Consider the following 26,317-nt stretch of genomic DNA (forward strand, 5'->3'; position numbering starts at 1 on the left):
TGGATGGATGGATAGATGGATGGATGGATGGATGGATCAGACAGACCGCTTATACCTAGATATAAGTTATAATCAGACGCTACGTTTTAAAGTTATTATACAGTAATAGAACATTTGATCATATGGACTACGATGCACCATATATATGTCTATCATGCTCAGCAGGCGACATAAAAATGATTTATACTTAGTTCCTTTAACATAAATGTAAGAAGCTGCAGGACACTTAATTGTTTTACCGTAAGCACAATGAGTGTTCCTCTTGCCATCCTGTTACAAGTATGATTTAACTTAGCTTTCACGACTCGTAGTATTTCAAATTCAACTGATTGTTTTTATTTTTATTAAAATATGTTTGGCATCACTTGAAAATTTCAGATTATTTTGTAAATGATGAAAACAGTCCATGTATATAATTATTAAAATACTAACGCTGGCTGACCAATTCCTCCTGCGTGTGTGGCAGTGAAGTGACCGGAGACTGGAGACCGGGTTTGGCACATTTCGAAGCTAAAAACGCGGGAAGAAATGTCAAAACTTGACAACAGGTAAACATCGATGACATTTATTTCATATGAAGAAAAATGAACACGATTTGGGTCCTATTATATGATCCTTAGCGTTTCAGTGCATACTTTTCTTCCATTGTCCGTTCAAGGGTAATAACTAGGATAATTAATCACGCCAGATTTTGACGTGGTCGCGTTTTTCATATAATTTCGCGAGTCTTTAATAATGTTCACGGGGTTTGGCTAGTCGTTAAATGTAGACGCGATGAGTACTTTGTACTATTTTTGGGTCTATGTTTCGCACTGTACATTAAAACCGTCAGAATGATTTTTTGGCATATTCATGTAGTTGGCTACATTTAAATGTAGATGTAAATAAAACTTGGGAGTTGTAATTATTGGTCCCAAGAAAACATTGTCATGGATGAGAGTAATACACATGAGCAGCAACCCACAAATCCCCCCCTCCCAGACCCTTGTACACACCCCACTGGCCTGCTTATGTTACATCTGGATATGTTTCATGAAAGTAAAAATTAAGAAGCACTCAAATGCAAAGAAATTTAATATTTCTGAGGTCTAAAAGAATTTAATTAAAGGGCAATTTAATATGTTACAAAACATGTGAATGGGTGGAATTTCATTTTATGGTAAAAACACATAAAACGATACAGTCCTGTTATGTTTTCCACTGTTATGTTAATGTTGCGTTTATGTTAAACACACTGTAGACACACACACGCCAGGTAGACTGGTATTTTGTGCTCAAGTTTTAGACGGCAGTATATTGACTTAAGATACATGTAGTTGTGGGCACCCAAAATGGGGAGAAAAAAAACACAATGTTCATGTAAATCTGTGTTAGACTTTAAGCTTAGTTTTATATCCTACTACTTTCCATACTAAATGACCCTTCAAACGCCATAACTTTCATTTTAAATAGGTATAAGCACTTGTAATTGTTAAATAACCATTTTAAAATCTTTGCACATCATTTTTTTGTTACATTTAAGGACCGTAAAGTTTTAACTGTTTGATTTTCTACTTATAAGTATCTTATGATCTCACTATTTTATAATTTAATGCTGTTTAAAATACTACATGTATTCTCCGTTTACCTTGCTGTACCACGTACCATCTTTACCTTATAATTAATGAACAATAAATCCAATTGGCCAAGTTTATGAATTGTCCCAAGTCAGCAGTGTTGGCCTCTCAAAGATATCACGAAAACTGTCAGCTCAACTGTGTGAGTCCTGACCAGTAATTTTTTACCTCGTCCGAGAAAAATTGTAAAATGTTAAATATTGATTTTAAAAGATGCAACTTTTTTGTATGTGCCATTTTAACTAGCATTGCTGTTTTCCAATTATAATAAAAGCCTTTGAGATATTATTTTTTGCATAAGGATGTTAAATGTTGAATGCCTATATAAATTCTACCTAATAAAATAATTCTTTGCGGCTACTTATCATTGATCAATTATTTTAAAGGGACTACCGGTATACACCAGATTGGCACCAACAAAAGTTTTTTCAGTAACAAATCTCAGGACAATTATTTAATAAAATGTTTTACTCTTTGATATCATAAAAAATTACCAAAATGTAAAAAAAAAATAAGTCGGAGACCGGGTTCGAACTGGGGTCGCCAAAACTCCAACCAGTGTTGTATCCACTGTGCTACGAAGGCTTATCCTTAAAGTGTGGAATAAGGTGATAACATCGACTAGCCAATCACACATGAATTCTATGTATACATACATAGTACAGGGTTCGAATTTAGACTCCCATACTCGCAATTGCGAGTGACTTTTATTCAAGCTCGCAAAATTCTGCGAGTGGCTTTTTCTAGACCACAAAATGTTAAAAGGAAAGTAGAATAAACATGAACTTAATTCCGCTATGTAGTCGAGTGTAAACAGCCTATAAGTGGCATGTTTACACTACCGGTATAAAGAAGACATTACGGAGTCACGCTCTAGTAGGTTTTCAAAAATAGAACAAATACGGAAAAGGCCAAGTTTTATCTCGAATCTTTCCGGGATGCTCCGAGGCGTGCATAATACAAAGTAAATACGAATGACGTAATCACCTAGCTCAGTCATTGGCTAAATTTAGCGCTTTTGCGCACTACATGTACACCCCATCATCCTGTCAAAATGAATAGACTTCGTTGATCGATATAGTTCATGGTCCAAAGTATCCACGCTACATTTACTGTTGCTTTTTTGTTTTAAATTTATTATTTTATTGTTTTTAATACTTATAGACTTAATGAAATCTGTAGCGTGCTTGTCGAATGGGTATTAAATTACCCGATGGCGAGGGTAAATATACAAAGTGAACAATGTCAAATTATTGGACAGCTTTGTTATCAAAAAGCTGCCAGCATCAGACGAGTCTTTCCATACCCTCCAAATAGAATACGCCATCAACAAGTTCTAGTAGTCGAGTCACTCAAGATTGATACTTTTTAATATTCATAAAATGTCTTAGGTGTTAATTTCTACTTTAATTAGACAATATTATAAGGGAATAAAGCAAATAATAAAATTGCAGGTTGATTTGTCATTTTGCGAGTTGCCTCAAAATGCACTCGCAAAATTTTGCGAGTGCTCCTCAAAGTTAAATTCGAACCCTGTAGTAATCTTTTTTTATGGAAAAATACGAAAAAACTGCGAAAAAATTAATTAATTGTAAATATGTGGTCGTAACTTCAGTTAGTTAGTTTCTATGCATTGTACACATTGATACTAAGTTTATGTTAGTTTTCAACAATTTTCTCTTTTTTTCGATATTTCATCATACGGTGTATAGCCCCTTTAAAGAGTTTGACTCACAAATAATTTTAAGCTAGTCTAACACTAATGCTAAATTTTGATGCCTGGTGATCCTATATATATTTGGTATCAATCACTGGCACCGGATTTTCAAACTCAAGTTATTTTTTTAAAAATCTTATAAATTATTGAAAAATATTTTTTTCATAATTATGCACGTTGTATTGTCTATATATTGTAACAGTTAGAATATAAAAAAATATTAATAATATAGACAGAACATTAAGTGCATATTTATGAAAAAAATATTTTTCAGTAAGTTTTCGCATTTCTGGCATTGTAATTTTTAGTTTGGAATTATAAGATTTTTTGGAAGGCACTGTAGTTTAAAATAAGTATAAATATCAATTATAGGCAATATAATTATATAGTAACAGCTGCTGGACTGATGTGATTGATGTCCAGCATGATGTCCCCTGCTGCTTGTGTATTAATTTTTTTTTCTTTTTATTTTAACTAAAATTGGATGTAAAATGACGTATTTTGCACTCTTTCGAAGCCATTAGTTCTTGTTATATAATTATATTTCGTTTTCTTTTTTTCTTTGCATAAAACCTTTTCAAATGTCATGAAAAATATAGTCACCAGGCCTTATTTGGTGCCAGGATTTAAACCCTTTCGTGGGTCAGATACCTCACTGTTCATCTTTCAGATGCGGATTACCCTTGATAGCAGTTTGTAACGAAGGATGGGAAACTTAATAACAAAATTCTTCACAAGAACAAGCTGGTATAAAGTACAGAATGGAACTACAGATAATGCAAAATTGAGGATCGGGCAGCCTCTTCTTAATGAAAATGACAAGGACTTGCTTGAATTAAAATCAAAGGGCAGTAACTGTAAAAACTTCATTGAAGAAGGAACATCTGTTGATGGAGTTATCTTTTCCTGGCTAGAGATACAGCTTTTGGAAAAGATCATTGCTGATGTGAAGAGCGGGAATTATCAGAAAGCTGGAAAAAATGTTGATATCTTACATGGTATAAATGGTATGTATCATTACAAAAACAAAATGGAAGAAACTTGTAACTATTAAAGCTGCACTCTCACAGATGGACTATTTTAACAACTTTTTTATCTTAGAATGAGCCAATTTATGCGTTTTTCATATTATGTTCGAAAGTTTATGTTTTATGCCGCGAAACTCATTTTTTTAAAAGCGTAAGTAATGCTTTTCGCCATAAAACTTTAATTTTTTAACGTTAATGTTAACAACTTTGAAACAGTATTATATCACTGGTTTCCAGATATTTATATAAAAAAAATGTCAAAGTGGTCAATCTGTGATAGTGCAGATTAAAGGGAATGTAGAAAATCTACTTGTGTACAATGTATATCTATATTTTATTTCAGGCTACTTTTTAAAGTAGTGAAATGTTGCTGTGTCAAGTATTAAAAGTGATAACATCGTTCATTTCAAGTTAACATGTTATTAGTGTTGTAGGCACATGTTTTCTTTTTATGAGAAAATAAATTATGGCCAATCACATAGGAGTGTGAAAACTAAGATACTTGCAGCTGGAACCCTTCAACAAATGTTGATATATATGCTCAAATATTGTCTTTGAAGTCTGCGATTTTGAATAGTGTTAGTAACGCGATTCAACAAAAGGCTTGAACATTAAGTTATCCTTACATGTGTATGTTTGTGTATGAGTCCTTGTGGGCGTGAGGTTTTATTGTCAGTTTTCTTATTTTTCCTTGACTGTACCGGCTTGGGTGGTCACCCCACTTAAAGTTGATTGTTTTTTACTTTATATGTATTCTTTTCTGCTATTTCGGCATCAAAGAGTAAAATAGTTACGAGTCTTTTAGATGCTGAGTTCCTTAAAGTGTCACTTAGGAAAGCTAAAATTAAACCAAACTGGATTTCTACAAAAACAAACTGTAATATAGTATACCGACATTATTAACACCACCATGGGTATATAGGACTGTGATACCACAGGGGGAAGGGGCTTGGGTCCTTCCAACATGGAACATTGTCTGCGAAAGTTAACTTTGTATCAACTTTGTACAAGCAACATCAATCGGACAAAGCTGATGGATTTTCTATTTGCCTAGTGTAACTTCAAAGTAATCCAGACCAAACCATTAGGCATTTCAACTGCATGAAAATTTAACATACTAACAATTTTTACTGTAAGAACAATAATTGCATTGGACATTAACTGGGTTTTGTAATATAATATAAGTGATGTTGTGTTGCATAATCAAATAATTTAAGATGCATTGAATGAGATCCCTAATTAAAAATGATTTTTTTCTCATTTTATTTTTTCACATAAGAGATTATATTATACTTAGGATAAACAATTTTGTTTACAAAAACAAAAATGCTCACACACACACACACACACACACACACACACACTCACACACACACACACACACACACACACACACACACACACACACACACACACACACACACACACACACACATACATTCTCAAACCCTAGCGCACGCATAAAGAGACAAACAAAAAAAACAAAAACACAAGCGCATATAAACATACACATCCTCATACACATGCATTCACACATGTATGTTCATATAATATAATTTATTTTAGTGCTAATTTTACTTTGTCCTGCATGACATAAAAATGTCCAACATGTATTTAAGCTACATAGACTTTGGACAAAATGTCCTGTGTACTGAAACAATAACATGCATACTCTATTAAGGTATATATAGGCATTCTTAAGGAATCTGAAAATCTTGTTTTTATTTGTACCAAGATCAATATAGACATCAATCACTTCTTTCCAGCATGTTTCCTTCTCAGGTTCCAGCAGCTGTTACTATATGTTGATATTTATACTTCTTTTAAACTACAGTGCCTTCCAAAATATTCATGTCATTAGTACATTTTTTGATTTTTTTGTTGTAAAATTATGGAAACTGCAGAACCTCGATTAACAAATAAGAAACAGGTTTTAGTTGAGAAACATTAAGCAGATTGCAAAATGTAGATTTAGTGTTATTGAATCATTTAAGTTGCTACAAATGACTGTAAAAACAGTCTGCTTACTGAAAATGAATGAAAAGCTCACACTAAATGCAGGCTCTTTTCCACTCTTCCCTCTGGTCAGATTATTACACATATATCCCATTGGAACATTCTTTAAAATCATGCGGAATCCTCACATTTATCAAATTATTCCCGAAAAACATCACTTTTGAAATACATGATTTTTCAAGCCCAGGGCTTATTTTAGGCTGTTTTTATAGTCATTCTTCAACCTTTTTTCTAAGCCCCAAAAAAGTGTATTTTACTTAATTTGAAATACAAACTTCCCAATGAAACAGAAATTTTAAAGAGGTGAAATTTGTTTAAAAACATACTTTTAAAATACAATAAAAGAATTTCTCTTTCAATGATTGGGTGAGTGTTATGCATAGATTTACCGAGCAATTAACTTCTTGCTACATGTATAACCCGGTATCTTTTACATTATTATATTGCAATACTGAAGTATTTTCCCCAAGTTATTCCAAACTCATGCAAAACATCCCAATTTTACATGATTGTATAAAAGCCCTCTTTCCCAAAATAATTTTACAAGCTTAGAACTTGTTCCCTGAAATGCAAAGATAAAAATCTGAATTGTGATCATTATTAATTAGCAGTTTAGACTTTATGCTATATTATCGATATATTTCATTCAGCAGCCAGTCATTATGAAATAACAGATTTCAACAACCTTTTAGCTCACCCTTTATATATCTATATTCTGTACCTTTAAGCCAGCTAATCTTTTAAGTCTATAACAGCTTGCACCATCTGAGTCATACAGATATATGTATTATTTCTTGCCCAGAACTATCCAACTAATTATTTGCGCTGTAAACAGTTATTATAAGATGGACTATTCATGAAGATAATATAGATGAAGAAGCAAAGTGTCTGGGAATATTTCAAAACCTTGGCAGTTTTGATATACTTTACCAATATGTTTAAATACGTTTGGCCGAGTGAGTTAATTGAATATTTTTTCTATTTTGATTTTACATTTGAACAAAATCATATTTTTTATTTTTTATTTAACTTGGTTAGTCAATAGATGGCAGTATTATCAGTCAGATATGCCTTAAACATACTGTTTTCTGGAAATTGAGCCAATAATTACCGGTACATTTCGACCATCTCCTGCAAGCTTGGCATCGACCTAATTTTTTTAATAGGCTTCAAAGTATAGGAAAATGTGATGATGGTGCCAGGGATTAACTATATTATCACTACACTAAGTAGAATCATTTTATAATGTTATGTACTGACTAAAATGAATGATTTTGATTCGTGTCTTAATTACTCCATGTTGAAATTTAAAAATTAACCGTCAGCACCGGAATTACTGTCACTACTTCTCCTCCCAAAAACATTGAATATGTCCCTTGATGGTTGCAAACATATAGAATTTTTTTTTAATATGGATGACACCATGATGGACTATTTTAAAAGACCAGTATTTATAATTTCAAAGGTCATATCTGTTGAATAATGGCTGAGCTGATCTGATAGGAAATTGAGCAAACCCTGAGGATGCATATAACATATGCAGGTACTTGCAGGCTAAGTATTATATGTTAAATTTGACCACTGTACTTGCAGGTTACTGGAAAGGCACTGGTGTGTACCAGAAAATACCCATAGAAGAAGGTAAAGAAGATGTGCCAAAGATAGACAGAGAAAAGGAGGAGGATGCTAATTCAGATGACAGCAAATCTGAACTGTTAGAAAGTTCTGATAAAACTGATGATAAAGAACAAAGCTCTTGTACGGTTGCAGATAATCTTACTGCAAGTACTAGTAATAGTTCATCTGTTTTACAAGATGGACTTAGCAGTACAATTGATGATGAGTATGCCACAGAAAGAGTTGAAGCCTTTGAAAAGACAATTAAAAAGACAGTAACTTGGAACACAACTGCAGAAGAAAATGCCATCAATGAGAACAAAGCAGAAAAACTGCAAGTCTCAAGCCTGCAAAGTGAACATGATGGTTCTGGAGAATCCTGCAGGCCTCATGATTTATTTCTGGATTTGGACAATAATAAAGACATCGAAGAAGATAGTCTTGAAGAAGATGATGATAATGCAGATGAAACCAGTCCTAAGGGGTTGTTTAAATCTGGCAAAGCAGGGGCTAGTTGGGAGGTTGAATTGGGCAATGAAAGGTCAAGAATTGCAGTTGCAAGATCAGGGCTAGATGGTAAATTGAATAAAAGACTGCAGGCATTAACCCAGGCCAGATCACAGAATTCAGGAGAGCGATACATTCCACCAAGGGTTTTGGTGTCTGCGAACCAGATAGCCCAGAGAAAGGTTCTTGATTTAAAGAGATGGTAAGTTGGTATTTTTTCTTATGATTTTGGAAAAATATAGTTATGTGAGTATTGAAGAAAGTCAGAAATGCATTTTTAAGGGACTTGCTCATGTATTGGCACTATTTCTTTTCCCTGGTAATGCATCTGAAAACACTAACTGGTATAATATTATAACTATTTTAATCTGTGATAGAACACATATACCCGTGCCAAAAAAGGTTCGCTAAAGCTAAGCTAAAAGCTGAGCTAAAAGCACAGCTAAAAGCATAGCTAAAAGCTTAGCGGTATTGGCCCGAAAAAGCGCAGCTTTTTTTTTATAAAAAACGCAGCTTTTTGGGAAAAAAACAACACAGCTGCTGCGCTAAAGCTATGCTTTTTTGCCAAAATAGCTTAGCTAATTTCTTAAAAAAGCTCAGCTCTTGGTGATATTGGGCAAAATAGCTAAGCTTTTTTATGAAAAGCGCAGCTTTATGGCGGTATTGGCCCAAAAGCTAAGCTTTTTGATGGAGCTGCGCTTTTTCTTAAATAGCTAAGCTAATTATGAAAAGCGCAGCTTTATGGCGGTATTGGCCCAAAAGCTTAGCTTTTTCTAAAATAGCTTAGCTAATTATGAAAAACGCAACTTTATGGCGGTATTGGCCCAAAAGCTAAGCTTTTTGATGGAGCTGCGCTTTTTCTTAAATAGCTAGGCTATTTTATGAAAAGCTCAGCTTTTTGGCGGTACTGGCCCAAAAGCTTAGCTTTTTCTAAAAATAGCTTAGCTAATTATGAAAAGCGCAGCTTTATGGCGGTATTGGCCCAAAAGCTTAGCTTTTTCTAAAATAGCTTAGCTAATTATGAAAAGCGCAGCTTTATGGCGGTATTGGCCCAAAAGCTTAGCTTTTTCTAAAATAGCTTAGCTAATTATGAAAAGCGCAGCTTTATGGCGGTATTGGCCCAAAAGCTTAGCTTTTTCTAAAATAGCTTAGCTAATTATGAAAAGCGCAGCTTTATGGCACAATTGGCCCAAAAGCTTAGCTTTTGGATGGGACTGTGTTTTTTCTTCAAAGTAGCTTAGCTAATTATGAAAAGCGCAGCTTTATGGCGGTGTTGGCCCAAAAGCTTAGCTTTATGATGAAGCTTTTCAAATAGCTTAGCTAATTTAGCGCAGCTTTTAAAAAAAACAACGTAGCTCCTATTTTCATAAAAAAATACCACAGGTGAAGAAAAGATTTTACAAAAAAAACGCACTAAATACACACTTGAGTGTATCTAAAGTGCATTTTTTAACAAAAATATACGCTTTAAACGGAATTAAACAAAAAAAAATGCACCAAGTGTGTTTAAACCGCGTTATATAAATATATTGAACCATCAAAAATAGAACACATTTGAATAAATACATAGACATTTTGCTTTATTTAAATTTCCTAAACATGAGTTTGTGTTACATATATTGTTATTATTTCATATTTAATTTTACATGACACCTTGTAACTGGACATAATGTATTTACAGACAGACAAACAAGTACATATTTGTCAAATTTAGCAATAATAAAATAACTTTTTACTCAGTGGCAAAAAAGAAATTTAAGGAATAATAATTCTATAAATGTTGTTATTACATGCAATTGATTATTGCCTATAAGTAAAATGTGTTCTTTTGATTTAAATAAAAAAAATATAATATATTTTTGATTTTTAAAATAATCTTTCTTTTTATTTCATTATTTTATTTTATTTTAGTTTGAAGGTATATTGATCAATAATAAAATGCTTATTTACTGAATGATTGATTGATTGATTGATTGATTGATTGATTGATTGATTGATTGATTGATTGATTGATTGATTGATTGATTCATTCATTCATTCATTCATTCATTCATTCATATTCTTGTATTTATGTGGATATTTCATAAATGTTTACTTTATTACACAAAGATACTACTTTTTTTTACCTAAACTAAAAGATGCACTTCTTAGTAAAAAGATACACTTAAAATGCACTCTTTAATGACAGTAGATTATCAATAAAACTAAAGATACTTTTAAAAGGGATGCCAATAAAAAAGATGTATCTTCTGTTCCTGCCAAAATATTTATGCCAAAAACTACAGAATAATGTGTTATAAATAAATAATAAAAAAATGAATTTCACAATATAAACCTTTGTTTTTCTCCAAAAGCTTAGTCTTTTGTTTGAAAAGCTTAGTCTTTTAAAGAAATACTAACCCAATTTTAATTTTGGAAAAGACGCAGCTAATATGAAAAAGACGCAGCTTTTCTAAGAGGCAATCTTTTACCTAGTCAAAAGACGCAGCTTTAGCGAAGCTTTGAATTAAAAAAACGCATCTTCATAAACAAAAAGCGCAGCTTAGAAGAAAAAACTCAGCTTTTAGAGAAAAGAACATAGCTTTTGTGCAGCTCTTTTTTAAAAAGCGCAGCTTTGAAGAAAAAGCGCAGCTTGTTAGAGAAAAAAACATAGCTTTAGCTAAGCTATTATTAAAAAGCACAGCTTTTGCTAACCTTCCTATAAAAAACACAGCTTTTGCTAAGCTTTTTCAAAATAGCTTAGCTAAAAAAACGCAGCTTTTTGAAAAGCATAGCTTTAGCTAAGCTAAAGCTGCGCTTTTTAGAAAGCTGAGCTTTTTTTTGGCACGGGAACCTTTAAGCCTTCTGTTGAAATCATTATTAAAGCTATTCAAAATCATGGACTTTCAAGACAATATTTGAGCATAATTTTTATATCAACATTTGTTATCCAGCAATTAGTATCTTAGTTTTAACACCCCAAATGATTTGCCACACTTATTTTCATCATTTGAAACTTACTGTCATCATTTTTTTGGCCGTTTATTTCCAAGTTTGTGGCTAAAAGTCAATATCATTTTAAAGTCCAATCAAATGTTATCTGTTTTACTTAAGTGTTAAAATATATCTCTCATATCTTTTTTTTCTGTTAGAAATCGTCGATTTATAAAAAACAGAATCATATTCAGATGTAATTGACTGATTTTTGACAATCTTGGCTATGTTTCCCCAGGTATTGCATGAGTAGGCCACAATACAAGACCTCCTGCGGGATCTCCTCCTTAGTGTCATGTTGGAACTACCTGTTCAGCACACTTGGACATGGCAAGTATGTACTTTAGTAAGATAGAAAATACATTAGTCACCTAGAATCAACTTCAGTCTGTGAGCTAGACAAAATGTATGTACTTAAATCAGCTAGGGGGTGTACTTAAGTCTGCTAGAATGTACTTTTGTTGGCAAATGTCTACTTCTGTTGGCAAATATGTACTGTAAATGGCAATCACTTAAGTTGACAAGTCTACTCCAGTCAGCAAGTATGTACTTAAGTTTGCAAGTTTCTACTCCAGTCAGCAGGTATGCACTTAAGTTGACATTAGTCTTTACTCTAGTCAGCAAGTATGTACTAAAGTTGGCAATTAAGTCTTTACTCCATTCAGTAAGTATGTACTTAAGTTGGCAAGTCTTTACTCCAGTCAGCAAGTATATACTAATGTTGGCAAGTCTTTTCTCCCTTCAGCAAGTATTTACTTAAGTTGGCAAATCTTCACTCCAGTCAGCAAGTATGTACTTAAGTTGGCAAGTCTTTACTCTAGTGAGCAAGTGTGTACTTAAGTAGACAAGTATGTACGTAACTGTACATACATGTAAGTATATGACCAGAAAGGAAGTGAATACTATTCCGAAAGAATGTATGAAACATCACAGTTATAAAGTAAAACTTTAAAGACAAATTTTTAGCTTTCAAATTTCATTTTGAAATTCTCATTACTGATAGGCTTTTAGATTGTTTGCAATGATTTAGGGTCATTGTGTTGTATGATGATATTCTTGCTTTATGAAAATCTTGTTGTTTCCCTTCTTATAGTAGTCTTGTTTTAATGAAATGTTTCCATCACCAAATGTCTATGTATTACTACTTCAAGCAAAAATGTGCAAACGCTGAATAACTTTGTGTACATATAAATGTTGGATTTGAATTTAATTCACCAGTCAATTGTTACCACCGCCCACAGGTCAGGGGGTATACCGTGGATAGCCGGGAGAATGGGCGTTAACTAGGGTCCCTGGGGTGCCGGGCATTTGGCGGGGATTTTACCATCAGATTGTCTCTGCAAGGCGGGGATTTTACCCGGGCTTGGCTGGACTGAAAGTCAAAGTCCCAGCTATTCCCCGGACCTGGGGGTCGTGTTACAATTGAATGGTGCATTATTAGACTGTTCATGTATAGGACAAGGTATTCCATAGAACCCTCATTACGTGAAATTCAATCTAGGCTGTTGGAGTGTTGATCATAGGATTCATAATTCTCTTGTAGTTTGCACCCCATCACCCAGGAAGAGGCACTAACAACTCTTACTTTCCGCCCACCATTTAGCGACATCAGATTTGGGCCATTCACTGGGAATGGAACACTCATCAGGTAATTACATGTGTTATATACTCATTATAAATCTAAATGCAATCATACCACAAAATATGGTAGTCAGTATTCCACTTGACTGCAATACAGCCATTTTTCACTGTGTTGATGCAAATAATGATGCATTTTATTGCACGATGTTAAAATGACATCTTAAACAAAAAAGTGCATCATTAAATGATATTTATAATGAAACCAAGAGTCCTTTAAGTGACTTAACCAATAATATATAAAAAAAGGATTATTTAAGTAATGCAATTAGATCCAGAATGTCGTATTCAACTCTTGTGGATTTTTGCAGATTTTGATTTTACTCAGCTTGAGTCTCGTGAAATCTGTACCTGCAAAAATCATATTGAGTTGAATACAACCTCCCAAATCAAAACACAACTACCAATAACCTTATTGTATTTCTATAAAATATCATTTCTTATTAAATTATTAACAATTAAGGATGGATCACATTTTTTATGCAACTTAAATTGGGCGCTCCCTGGTTGTTTTCTGGGGACCCCCCCCCCCCCCCCCCCCCCTGCCAACACCATAAACCTAATAAATTTTGCTTGGGAGCAAGGATCACAAGTCAGATGGTAACGCCCCTTAGTTATGCCCCCTCTAATGTCAAGTCCTGGAACTGCCCCTGCATAGAGTTTGAAAACAGGATCAAGCACTCAAGAGAATGCTATGAAGCGCACTTGTGCCTCTAGGAAGTTTAATGTGCGTGCTCTCCTGCTTTCATGCAGCATGAAAACATGCAAAATGGGATAAATCCTTAACATTTACACTTTAAATAATTATTGATCATCTAGAAAATGAATTCAACCTGAAAAGTAATTAAATCTTCAGCATCTGAATATTTATAGTTAAAGCAATGGGTTATTGATTGACAATTTGTGTTTGTATAAAAGAATAGCCAATAGTTGTAACATTGTGTACCATTGGTTAATAGAGTTACGCTAATCCAATCAGAGTGCATAATTGAAATAAATAATGATGTCATAACCCCTAGCAGGTTATACAATGACATTACGTTTGCATACAATTTTGTGCTTTTTTCTGGAAAACTACAATGAACTATCATTTTAAATCCTTTTTAGATAAAAATGATAAGACAATAACATAACCATAACGTAGCCATTAAATTTTATTCAAATATAATTACTTTGGCAGATGGTTTCGTCACCTGAACGACCATTTTAAAGTGCGTGGCCGTTGTTTCTACGTATACAAGCCCCATGGAAAGAATCGAACAGAAAACGTGACAGCAGAAGATGCTCTTGCTGCCATGAAGAAGGGCCTCCAGGACCAGAATACAACCTTCATCTACCATTGCCAGAACCACTACTTTTCTCCTATTGGCTATGAGGATGTGCCTCTGTCACCCACTGAGGCCTACGCGTATGACATACATTTTATTTATTATTTTTGCGAAAGGGACTCTCCCACAGATTCTACTGTCTTTTATAAACAAAACACCAAACTGCAACTGGCAGATGCACATTCGATAAAATTTGTAAATTCAAGCCTAGAGGTAATTCAATTTTCAATTAGATTTCTAAACTTTTTTGGCAAATCAGAGTGTTTATTGTGTGTCAATATTTTAGATATTTACTTAACTGAATCAATTGGAGGTCTAATTTTAACTTTTAATGATGTGTATCATTGTTACAAGCATTTTGTTCACATTTCACACAAACTCTTTTATTTTGATGTGTATCCCTATAAAACGAGGACGAGTCCCTTTAATGTAAAAACTATACTTGATGTTAAAGGGACTAGACACCATATGGCCCAAGATCGGCAAATACAGTATTTCCTCAAAACAAGCTAAGAATTGTCGGTATGAGATATTTTGATGCCGATAAAACCTCAATTTACATGATTAAACGAATATTTCATTGCTGTCTTAGCTGAGCTACCTGTTTAAAAATAGTGCATCATGGTTTCCCAGTTTAAAGTGTGTATATCTAGCATGTGAAAGTCACCTGATTAGTACAGATAGATATGCCAACCCTACTTTGAACTTTACTGACATTTACGTGGTAGACAGACCCAGTAAATTTCCAGTTGGAAACATACCCAAAAAGATTCAATTCGTTGTACACAACAATATCAATTGTATGTTAAAGTCTTCGACTAATTTCTTTTTTCTTGCAATTGTTTCATCTGGTGTCTAGTCCTTTTGAGGGAAATGCATCATCATTTTCCTGTAAGCTAAAAGTGTCGTTAACATTTTTTTATACGAGTCTTTTTATCAGAATGTTTCGTTTGATTGCTTCAGAGAAACATGCATTACATGTATATACTATGTTTTAAATAGGAATCAGAGAGGTTCTGAAAAACAGTTGTACATGTATCCACAGGGGGCAGAAAGAATTTTCTTCTTCTAGTCTATACTCTATATATACTATAAAGGCTAGAAAAATAAAAAAAATACAATATCTGCACCCTGTGCATACAACAATTTTAAATTTAAAGTTTACTTATCAAGTTTGCAAACTTTTTAGCTTCAACTTGTACATAATGGTTTGCATCTATTTGCATTGTTCTAACATGTCTGTTTAAAATTGTGCAACATACACATTAATGCACCTTGATGACTTAGTGCACAAAAAATAGCACACATGTACACATACACATACAGGAAGTGGTTCGCAAACCTCTGTTTTTATCTTTTAATGATTAATCCCTTGAAATAGGTACATAGCATTGGAAGTAAGCATTAACCAATAATCTCCTATGAAGTAGGGGTATTGATATGTACTGATAAGCCATACAGTGGCAGGCTGGTCTAATACGGCTTGGTTTGACACGAAGTAAAGGGTTTACAAGGGTGTCTGATCATGAAATATTGCTTGATTGCTACAGAAGCAGTGTGGAGGATTCTGACACATGGATTCTTATTGGAGATCCCAGCAGAAAACACCCCAGTGTTCACTGTAAAAGGTACTGAAAATGGGTTATCTGTTTCCTTTTTATCATTGTATATAAGGGAAGTAAATCTTGTATGCTTTATTTAGTTGATGACTCTCCAGTTGGAGGTTAGTTTCTTTGTGTAGCATGTGTTGTGAAATGGACAGAGTGTATGCCCAAACAGGGTTTTGATCCCCATACCTTTCGACCTGCAGTCGACACCACAACCGTGTCACTATAAAGGCTAGCTAAACTGCAAGGCTGTTAGGAGCTCCCTATACACCCAACATGAATAAGCTATAAAAAGAGTATCTGAGTAAACATTATCTTTCCATTATATTGTATTTTATTTTGTCTAATTATGTTCAGTGTGAGGCTGACTGTTTTGACTAGTATGAAACTGCTGTGTTCACTGAAAACGTATTGATAAATGTGATTGATGATTTGAATTTAGTGATATTTTATGTTAGAAGCTTTGTGAAGGAAAATGACTTACTAATAACCTAGCTTCAGCAGCCAATTGTATAAAAATGGTTATTGATTTGTTTGGTCAAGGTTATCTGAAATTGTTATTGATTGGTCAATATTTCTCCAAGAATAAGTATTGACCAATCAAATCATTTAAATATAAATACTTGCCAAAAGATAACCTGTTAACTGCATAACCAAGTTTTATACAACTGAATGCCGATAACTCCCTTGACCTTATTTTTTTTTATAACTTGTAACTTGTCCGTCCTGATTGGATCCAGTCCATATCTTTCTCATTCATGGTTGGATTTTAGAACTATTTGGCAGAAGTGACAATCATACCATGTGGATGTTTCGGGCACAAGACCCATGTCCCTACCTTCAAAGTAAAGGTTTCAGCAACCTTGGTTTGTGAACTTTGTATGTGTCTGTCAGTCTGTCCTGTTTTTGTCTAGTTTCATATCTTTCTCATTCACAGCAATAGGAATTGTCTCGCACAACACTTGTATCAAGACCACAGCAACCTTCTGAACCTACAATGTAGTATGTTTTGCTATATAAGTCTTACTAATAATAGTTTGTGTCTGGTCCATATTTTTCTCATTCAATTGGTCAGATTTTAAATTATTGGGCATTCCGGCACTTGGGAATGTGAGATATTAATCACATCTTATGATAGATGTATTTAAAACTCAATGATAGAATTTCTTTGATATTAAATTATATAAATGCTATAGGCTACGTATTTGTTGAAGTTGTCCCTGTGAATGTTGTGTGAAGTTGTTGTCACCATTTCCTATACATATCATTTCTTGTATTGCATCGAACCTGAGGGAGGCCAAGCTGACAGAAACTTTATATGTTAAATGCTTTAAGTAATTACTACCAGCCAAAAGGTGGCTTTTTATTTTTATAAATTTTTCATTTTGCTCATGGTAGTAGACATTGGTATCCTGGACCCAATTTCTTGAAACTCCTCAAGCTTAACAGGCTTAAGTAGCTTTATTCAGTTAGCCAAAATACGTACTTAAATTGAAATTTTATAAATGAAAAATGGTTTATTGTGATTATCATAAAGATAATTTCCAACTATAGTAAAAACACCTTTAAAGGAGTAAATATTACGCAGATTTTGGAAAATAAAAATAGTGAGCTTAGCTCAATAGTGTTATAAAGGACTTAATAAGTTTTGAGAAATTAGGGCCAGGATGATCACATTAAACTACTTTTAATTGCCTTGAGGTATAAATGTTGTTGTTTTTTTTTTATTTTTTTTTATGCAACATAATGTAATATATATTGTAAAAAGCTTTGGTGGTTGTAATATTTGTTGCACCTTACACTTCAGATGGGAGGATATAGTTGCAGACCTCAACTGTCAGAACCCGGAGTATCTGGATATAAGGAGACTTGACAAGGGCATACAGAAGAGAAACACTAAGAAGGTTTGTTCCATTTCTTTTGTTGATAGCAATTACATTGTTTTACCATGTACATGTACCGTATGACAGTTATTAATGAACAGTCTCATGTGTTGTCATTACTTACTATGTTTGTTTTATAATTAACTACTTTTTTATTGCACAATTATATAATCATAAATAAGCCATCTCTGAATTGGTATATGAGTGATGCATACTAATATAGTGTTTCTGTGTATGTGTCTGTATAAGTATTTCTTGTTCTATAAACTTCAATTGTTTACGCATAAACTGTCATTGTATGATGTTGCCACATGTATGTGATTGTTTTTTTTTTATCTTAAATGATGAGGGCGTTATGCTGAAACATTGATATGTAAACTTTATAAATCATAATGTTTCTCTGTGATCTTCTTCATTTTTGTTAGACATTTTTCATAAAAATATGAGCGTACAATGAACTTAGGTGACTTTTTTGTCAAGCCTGCTTGCGAGACATAGTTGTCACAATGACAGTTCAGTGTATATGCATGTTAGCGAAAGTGTGTTAGTCTATCGAGACTGATTTTGTTCGGGCTGTATCTGACCATGTATTGTAGGATTTTCAAAAACCTTGCCATGAGGCGGCGTGCAGTGCACAAGGGCCTGGTCTGTAAGTCAAAGGTCAAGGTCAAGGTTAGAGATCAAAGGTTGGAATGATCCTTGTCCAGGATGTATCTTGACCATGCATAATAGGATTTTCAAAACACTTGCCATGAATGATTCCCATTTTGAGGTGGAGTGTTGTGCACAAGGCCCAGGGGCCGTATTCAATATACTTCTTAGTTATTTTTTAAGAAAATATCTTAGTTCACAATTTTTAACTTATGTAAGATTTTTCCCTAAATCCTTATTCAATATACAACATAGAACTTTCTTAGTGAAAAGGTCAAGGTCATGCTTAGAGGTCAAAGTTTGATCCTTGTCCAATATACAAGCAATTGCTTTATTTTGTGTCGACCTGTCTAATACTGTCAAAAATATATAGTGACATTATTTAATAGTGTTGACATCATTTATAATAGAAATATTGGCTGATGTATTAAAATATAAAGAGTATAATTTACTGGACTTTTTCAACATTTATCAAAATAGTATTATACTTCAGAAAGGAGGAAACCTGCACTGTATCATAGGGTTTCAAAGAAGTCCGTTTCTGAGCACAAGGAGGACCAACATCCCAATGCTTACCAGTCGTACGCTGAGCCCAAACAGGGGTTGTAGCCATGAAGCTCGGACACTGAGCCCAGGGAGGGTACACGACCATGTGCGAGTGGAGAGAACTGTTAGCCCTGTGAGGAAATCACCCACATCACCTGGCCCTCATTCTTTGGCTGATAAGCCAGCTGATGTTGAAATGAGGTAACATTGGAGTACATTTGTATGTCATTGTAAGATGATCTGTGAGAAACTTTATTTTTCATTGTCTTAATGATGGTGTTGTTAAAGAACTTTAATCTTGTCCAGGACTCAAAAACGGATCAAAACGTTTGAATGAGACCAGCTATATCACTCAAGTCACCCAAGAGTTATTGCCCTTTATAGAAATTACCTAAAATCAGCCTTGTCCAATTTTGACCAAATTTGTCAGAAAGTGTTTTGGAATAAGATCTTAATAACAGTTTGATAACCAGCCAAATCACTTGAGTCACTCGAGAATTATCGCCATTTAATTATAGAAATTACCTTAAATAAGTCTTTTTATCCTGTGTAAAGCAACCAAATATTTTAGCAGTCCTGCTCAAATTTTACCAGACTTGGCTCGTGAGTAAGACTGCTTTCTCAAACTCTGACCTTTATATTATACAGGTATGAGTTGTTCCTTCCTAACGATGAAGAGGATGACGAAGGAATGTGTGATGATAGCACGACCTGTTCAGAAGGCAGCATGTTGTTATAAGATTGAATTGGGCTGTCTGTACATGTCCAGGTTGTCCGATTGCTTGATTTCCTAGATAACAAATATTGTGTTTGTTATTACGATGGGGTATCATTGTTACGAGTGACTAACAAACCCACATAATGGAAGGCCACACATTATTATGTTATAATGGAATGCTGATTTTTTGCTTCCTTTAGGTTTGAATACATTATGTTTAAATGTTTTATCATATTATAGAACTATCCTTCAAGCGGCTACTATTTTCAAATTTATGTTGCGTTTTACAATTTTTGGAGTAGAGTTATTTGTTTTTGTCTATTGAAATGACCAATGACCGTAGCCTAGTGATTAGGGTGTCTGCATAGGGAGCTGGAAGTCTAGGGTTCAAGCCACAGCACCTAGTTAAATAATGGCTATCGATTGCCTTCCTGCCTGGCGCCCAGCATATAGGATAAGAAGCGGGAGTAAAGATGTTTATTAATCAAGGTGTCTCATAAGTCCAGCCGACTGACCCTTAACTGAGAGGGGTGACACGGTCATAAAACAAACATGTTGCTGTACATAAACACTTGTGACTATGAATGTGAAGCATATCATTAATTGAGAAGCATCAATTTAAAAAATAAAGGCCTCATATATAATAGTAGATGCACATTGTGTGCAAGAAAGCTTTTTTATTCTAAGGCGTGTAAGTGACTTCTGGTTATAACTGGTTTTCATCTTTCGAAAAGATTCGACAACTACGCTTCATCTGTTTTCTGCTTAAAAAAGTTGTTAACAGTGTAAGATTAATTATAATTGACACTTTATGCACCATTTCTAAATATTGTTACCCCCCCCCCCCCCAATCACCAACACTTTTAACAAAATCAATTTAGATTCTAAGGGATGGGCGCAAGTCAAAGGATACGCCCCCTAAGTAACGCCCTCTCTAACAACAAATCCTGTTCCAGCCCCTGGATCTCCTGTAGATAGGGACACGTTCATATTTCATTGAGTCAGACTTTTCACTCTGTGCAGTTCTCATTTAATGTCTGTAACGCCTTGCTCCTTATGACTTTGTGCATCTCTCGTTCAGTGTCTGTAAGGCCTTGGTCCTTGTGACGTTGTGCATCTCTCTTTCAGTGTCTGTAAGGCATTGATCCTTGTGAAGTTGTCCATCTCTCGTTCAGTGTCTGTAAGGTCTTCTTGCTCCTTGTGACGTCATGCATCTCTCTTTCAGTGTCTGTAAGGCCATGCTCCTTGTGACATCGTGCATCTCTCGTTCAGTGTCTGTAAGGCCTTGATCCTTGTGACGTCGTGTATCTCTATTTCAGTGTCTGTAAGGCCTTGTGACGTCGTGAATATCTCTTTCAGTGTCTGTAAGTCCTTGTGACGTCGTGCATCTCTCTTTCAGTGTCTGTAAGGCCTTGCTCCTTGTGACGTCGTGCATCTCTCGTTCAGTGTCTGTTAGGCCTTGCTCCTTGTGAAGTCGTGCATCTCTTGTTCAGTGTCCGTAAGGCCTTGATCCTTGTGACGTCGTGTATCTCTATTTCAGTGTCTGTAAGGCCTTGTGACGTCGTGCATATCTCTTTCAGTGTCTGTAAGGCCTTGCTCCTTGTGACGTCGTGCATCTCTCTTTCAGTGTCTGTAAGGCCTTGCTACTTGTGACGTTGTGAATCTCTTGTTCAATGTCTGTAAGGCCTTAATCCTTGTGACGTCGCGTAACTCTTTCAGTGTATGTAAGGCCTTGCTCCTTGTGACGTCGTGAATCTCTCGTTCAGTGTCTGTTAGGCCTTGCTCCTTGTGACGTCGTGCATCTCTTGTTCAGTGTCCGTAAGGCCTTGCTCCTTGTGACGTAGTGCATCTCTCGTTCAGTGTCTGTAAGGCCTTAATCCTTGTGACTTCGTGCATCTCTATTTCAGTGTCTGTAATGCATTGATCCTTTTGACGTTGTGCATCTCTTGTTCAGTGTCTGTAAGGCCTTGATCCCTGTGACGTCGTGCATCTCTCTTTCAGTGTCTGTAAGGCCTTAATCCTTGTGACGTGCATACCTCATTCAGTGTCTGTAAGGCCTTTATCTTGTGACGTCGTGCATCTCTCTTTCAGTGTCTGTAAGGCCTTGCTCCTTGTGACGATGTGCATCTCTTGTTCAGTGTCTGCAAGGCCTTGATCCTTGTGACGTTTTGCATATCTCTTTCAGTGTCTGTACGGCCTTGATCCTTGTGATGTCGTGCATCTCTCGTTCAGTGTATGTAAGGCCTTGCACCTTGTGACGTCGAGCATCTCTCGTTCAGTGTATGTAAGGCCTTGCTCCTTGTGACGTTGTTCATCTCTCTTTCAGTGTCTGTAAGGCATTGATCCTTGTGACGTTGTGCATCTCTCTTTCAGTGTCTGTAAGGCCTTGATCTTTTTGACGTCGTGCATATCTAGTTCCGTGTCTGTAAGTCCTTGATCATTGTGACGTCGTGCATCTCTCATTCAGTGTCTGTAAGGCCTTGATCCTTGTGACGTCGTGTATCTCTATTTCAGTGTCTGTAAGGCCTTGTGACGTCGTGAATATCTCTTTCAGTGTCTGTAAGTCCTTGTGACGTCGTGCATCTCTCTTTCAGTGTCTATAAGGCCTTGCTCCTTGTGACGTCGTGCATCTCTCGTTCAATGTCTGTTAGGCCTTGCTCCTTGTGAAGTCGTGCATCTCTTGTTCAGTGTCCGTAAGGCCTTGATCCTTGTGACGTCGTGTATCTCTATTTCAGTGTCTGTAAGGCCTTGTGACGTCGTGCATATCTCTTTCAGTGTCTGTAAGGCCTTGCTCCTTGTGACGTCGTGCATCTCTCTTTCAGTGTCTGTAAGGCCTTGCTACTTGTGACGTTGTGAATCTCTTGTTCAATGTCTGTAAGGCCTTAATCCTTGTGACGTCGCGTAACTCTTTCAGTGTATGTAAGGCCTTGCTCCTTGTGACGTCGTGAATCTCTCGTTCAGTGTCTGTTAGGCCTTGCTCCTTGTGACGTCGTGCATCTCTTGTTCAGTGTCTGTAAGGCCTTGCTCCTTGTGACGTAGTGCATCTCTCGTTCAGTGTCTGTAAGGCCTTAATCCTTGTGACGTCGTGCATCTCTATTTCAGTGTCTGTAATGCATTGATCCTTTTGACGTTGTGCATCTCTTGTTCAGTGTCTGTAAGGCCTTGATCCCTGTGACGTCGTGCATCTCTCTTTCAGTGTCTGTAAGGCCTTAATCCTTGTGACGTGCATACCTCATTCAGTGTCTGTAAGGCCTTTATCTTGTGACGTCGTGCATCTCTCTTTCAGTGTCTGTAAGGCCTTGGTCCTTGTGACGATGTGCATCTCTTGTTCAGTGTCTGCAAGGCCTTGATCCTTGTGACGTTTTGCATATCTCTTTCAGTGTCTGTAAGGCCTTGATCCTTGTGATGTCGTGCATCTCTCGTTCAGTGTATGTAAGGCCTTGCACCTTGTGACGTCGAGCATCTCTCGTTCAGTGTATGTAAGGCCTTGCTCCTTGTGACGTTGTTCATCCATCTTTCAGTGTCTGTAAGGCATTGATCCTTGTGACGTTGTGCATCTCTCTTTCAGTGTCTGTAAGGCCTTGATCTTTTTGACGTCGTGCATATCTAGTTCCGTGTCTGTAAGTCCTTGATCATTGTGACGTCGTGCATCTCTCATTCAGTGTCTGTAAGGCCTTGATCCTTGTGACGTCGTGCATCTCTCTTTCAGTGTCTGTAAGGCCTTGATCATTGTGACGCTGTGCATCTCTCTTTCAGTGTCTGTAAGGCCTTGATCCTTGTGACGTTGTGCATACCTCATTCAGTGTCTGTAAGGCCTTTATCCTTGTGACGTCGTGCATCTCTTGTTCAGTGTCTGTAAGGCCTTGCTCCTTGTGACGCTGTGCATCTCTTGTTCAGTGTCTGTAAGGCCTTGATCCTTGTGACGTCGTGCATATCTCTCAGTGTATGTAAGGCCTTGATCCTTGTGACGTCTTGCATCTCTCTTTAAGTGTCTGTAAGGCCTTGCACCTTGTGACGTCTCGCATCTCTCGTTCAGTGTAAGTAAGGCCTTGCTCCTTGTGACTTCGTTCATCTCTCTTTCAGTGTCTTTAAGGCATTGATCCTTGTGACGTTGTGCATTTCTATTTCAGTGCCTGTAAGGCCTTGATCCTTGTGACGTCGTACATCTCTTATTCAGTGTATGTAAGGCCTTGCTCCTTGTGATGTCGTTCATCTCTCTCTCAATGTCTGTAAGGCCTTGATCCTTGTGACGTCGTGCATCTCTCTTTCAGTGTATGTAAGGCCTTGCTCCTTGTGACGTCGTGCATCTCTGTTTCAGTGTATGTAAGGCCTTGATCCTTGTGACGTTTTGCATCTCTCATTCAGTGTCTGTAAGGCCTTGATCCTTGTGACGTCGTGCATCTCTCTTTCAGTGTATGTAAGGCCTTGATCCTTGTGACGTCGTGCATCTCTCATTCAGTGTCTGTAAGACCTTGCTCCTTGTGACGTCGTTCATCTCTCGTTCAATGTCCGTAAGGCCTTGATCGTTGTGACGTCGTGCATCTCTCATTCAGTGTCTGTAAGGCCTTGATCCTTTTCACGTCGTGCATCTCTGTTTCAGTGTATGTAAGGCCTTGATCCTTGTGACGTCGTGCATCTCTGTTTCAGTGTATGTAAGGCCTTGCACCTTGTGACGTCGTGCATCTCTTTCAGTGTATATAAGGCCTTGCTCCTTGTGACGTCGTGCATCTCTCTTTCAGTGTATGTAAGGTCTTGTTCCTTGTGACGTTGTGCATATCTCATTCAGTGTCTGTAAGGCCTTGATCCTTGTGACGTCGGGCATCTCTGTTTTGTGTCTGCAAGGCCTCGATTCTTTGTCATATTGTGCATCTCTTTCAGTGTCTATAAGGCCTGGATCTTTGTGATGTTGTGCATGTCTCATTCAGCCTTTGAACAGGATTATGATTCAATTTCAGGCTGCTGAACTTTTACATGTAGTTTGCAGTGCATACTCATACATTTTCATGACCGAGTTATTGTCGATTTTACATTCTCTTCTTATTGAGGTCATCCCTATTATTTCTCAATTGATGGAACCTGTTTTTGCTTGGGTCCCAAATTTTCCAATATCATCATGTCCCTTATAGCAGGATCAAGTAAATCTCACTGTTTTGATTAATTACAACTGCACGTAGTGTTTTTCTTTCGTTTTGAAGTTTTGAGACTTTGGAGGATTTTATAAACGATAATCATGACGTGTTATGTTTGGTTTACAAATGCAAGATTTAGCAAATTACTTGGCTGATTGAAAAATTATACTTTAACCTGTTAGATACTCATTTCGAGATACTTAATTTTTATTTATTTGGAGAAATTGGAGTAAAACATCATGTTCTGATAAATCAAATATATTTAAAAAAAAATTGCATGTTGTTGAATTTGTTTACTTTAATATTATATTGAAAACATTGACCAGGAGTCACTTGAACCTTTTGTATCACTTGTTGTGAGGCTGTAGGCTGTAGGCCTTCAAATTTTAGTATTGCAAATTGAAATCAGGTATCGGTAGATCTTCTTTTTAACATGACATATTAAATTAATTAATACGCTGGGGTTACAAAATAGGACGAAAGGTGTTATGTGGTTTAAAAAAGTGCGAATTAAACTTTAGTTAATACGTTCATAAGATTGCAATGTTAAAGTGAATTTGAAAGCGAGCGGAATAATCTTAGATAAATCTTGGTGAGTAATCGAGGCGAATAGATTATTATAGATAATTACGCATGAAATAGAAATGTGTTTTCCAACAGACGCTGTCTTACTATGCCTACTACAAATAGTCAAAATGTCACAAGCCAAAAGGCTTTCATTTGATTAACTTTACACTAGCAATTACCTTGTGAGATGGAAGCAATGTTCATATGCCCAAGTACATAAAGACTTCTCGTTTTTACTGTTATGAAACTAACTAATTGAATTAAAAAATCATCAGTTTACATTAACTGTTCTTAGGTTATGACAGGCACTTATCGGTTACAGTTTAGGGCCATGAATAACATCTTTTGGAATCGATTTTTATTGCATGTGAACAGAAATGTTAAAATAGTATAATTAGGCCTGTCGCGCCTGCAAACTTTCAGCAATTCTATCTCTACAGTCGAATCCCGTTGGCTCGAACTCACAGGGACCGGCGAAAATACATCGAGCCTAAGAAAATTCGAGCCAAGTCTTCAGTTTAAAGAAATCGGTCCTTTATACACAGTTCGAGCCAACGAGGAATTCGAGACAAACGAGCTCGAGCCAACGGGGTTCGACTGTATTTATATGTGGTGTGGGCAAAACAATGCATTGAACTTTGTTGTTTCTTAAACAGAAATACGACGCCATCATTTTAATTATAAATATATGTATTTATTTGATTTGTATACGTTTATTCTTCTTAATATATTTTGTTGAAACACTATTATATTTAAAATAAAATGGTGAAAGTGTC

The 26,317-nt window shown here is 35.8% G+C and overlaps 1 protein-coding gene across 2 annotated transcripts; it reads left to right on the plus strand.

The window, feature by feature from the left end:
- The first annotated feature begins 521 nt into the window (after positions 1–521).
- LOC128220251 (basic immunoglobulin-like variable motif-containing protein) lies at positions 522–26,317 on the plus strand. 2 transcript variants are annotated; one of them, XM_052928572.1, is made up of 10 exons: positions 522–548; positions 4,004–4,340; positions 7,971–8,703; positions 11,713–11,808; positions 13,018–13,122; positions 14,293–14,520; positions 15,991–16,068; positions 17,855–17,951; positions 19,075–19,328; positions 19,776–26,317. In XM_052928572.1, exons 2-10 carry the CDS (start codon positions 4,040–4,042, stop codon positions 19,864–19,866), a joined length of 1,983 nt encoding a protein of 660 aa, XP_052784532.1. In that variant the 5' UTR covers positions 522–548; positions 4,004–4,039; the 3' UTR covers positions 19,867–26,317. The 2 variants fall into 2 exon arrangements, with proteins under 2 accessions (XP_052784532.1, XP_052784533.1); XM_052928573.1 differs by lacking the exons at positions 522–548; positions 4,004–4,340 and adding an exon at positions 7,199–7,333.

This window comes from Mya arenaria, chromosome 15 (assembly GCF_026914265.1).
Source record: "Mya arenaria isolate MELC-2E11 chromosome 15, ASM2691426v1".
Taxonomy (NCBI): Eukaryota; Metazoa; Mollusca; class Bivalvia; order Myida; family Myidae; genus Mya; species Mya arenaria.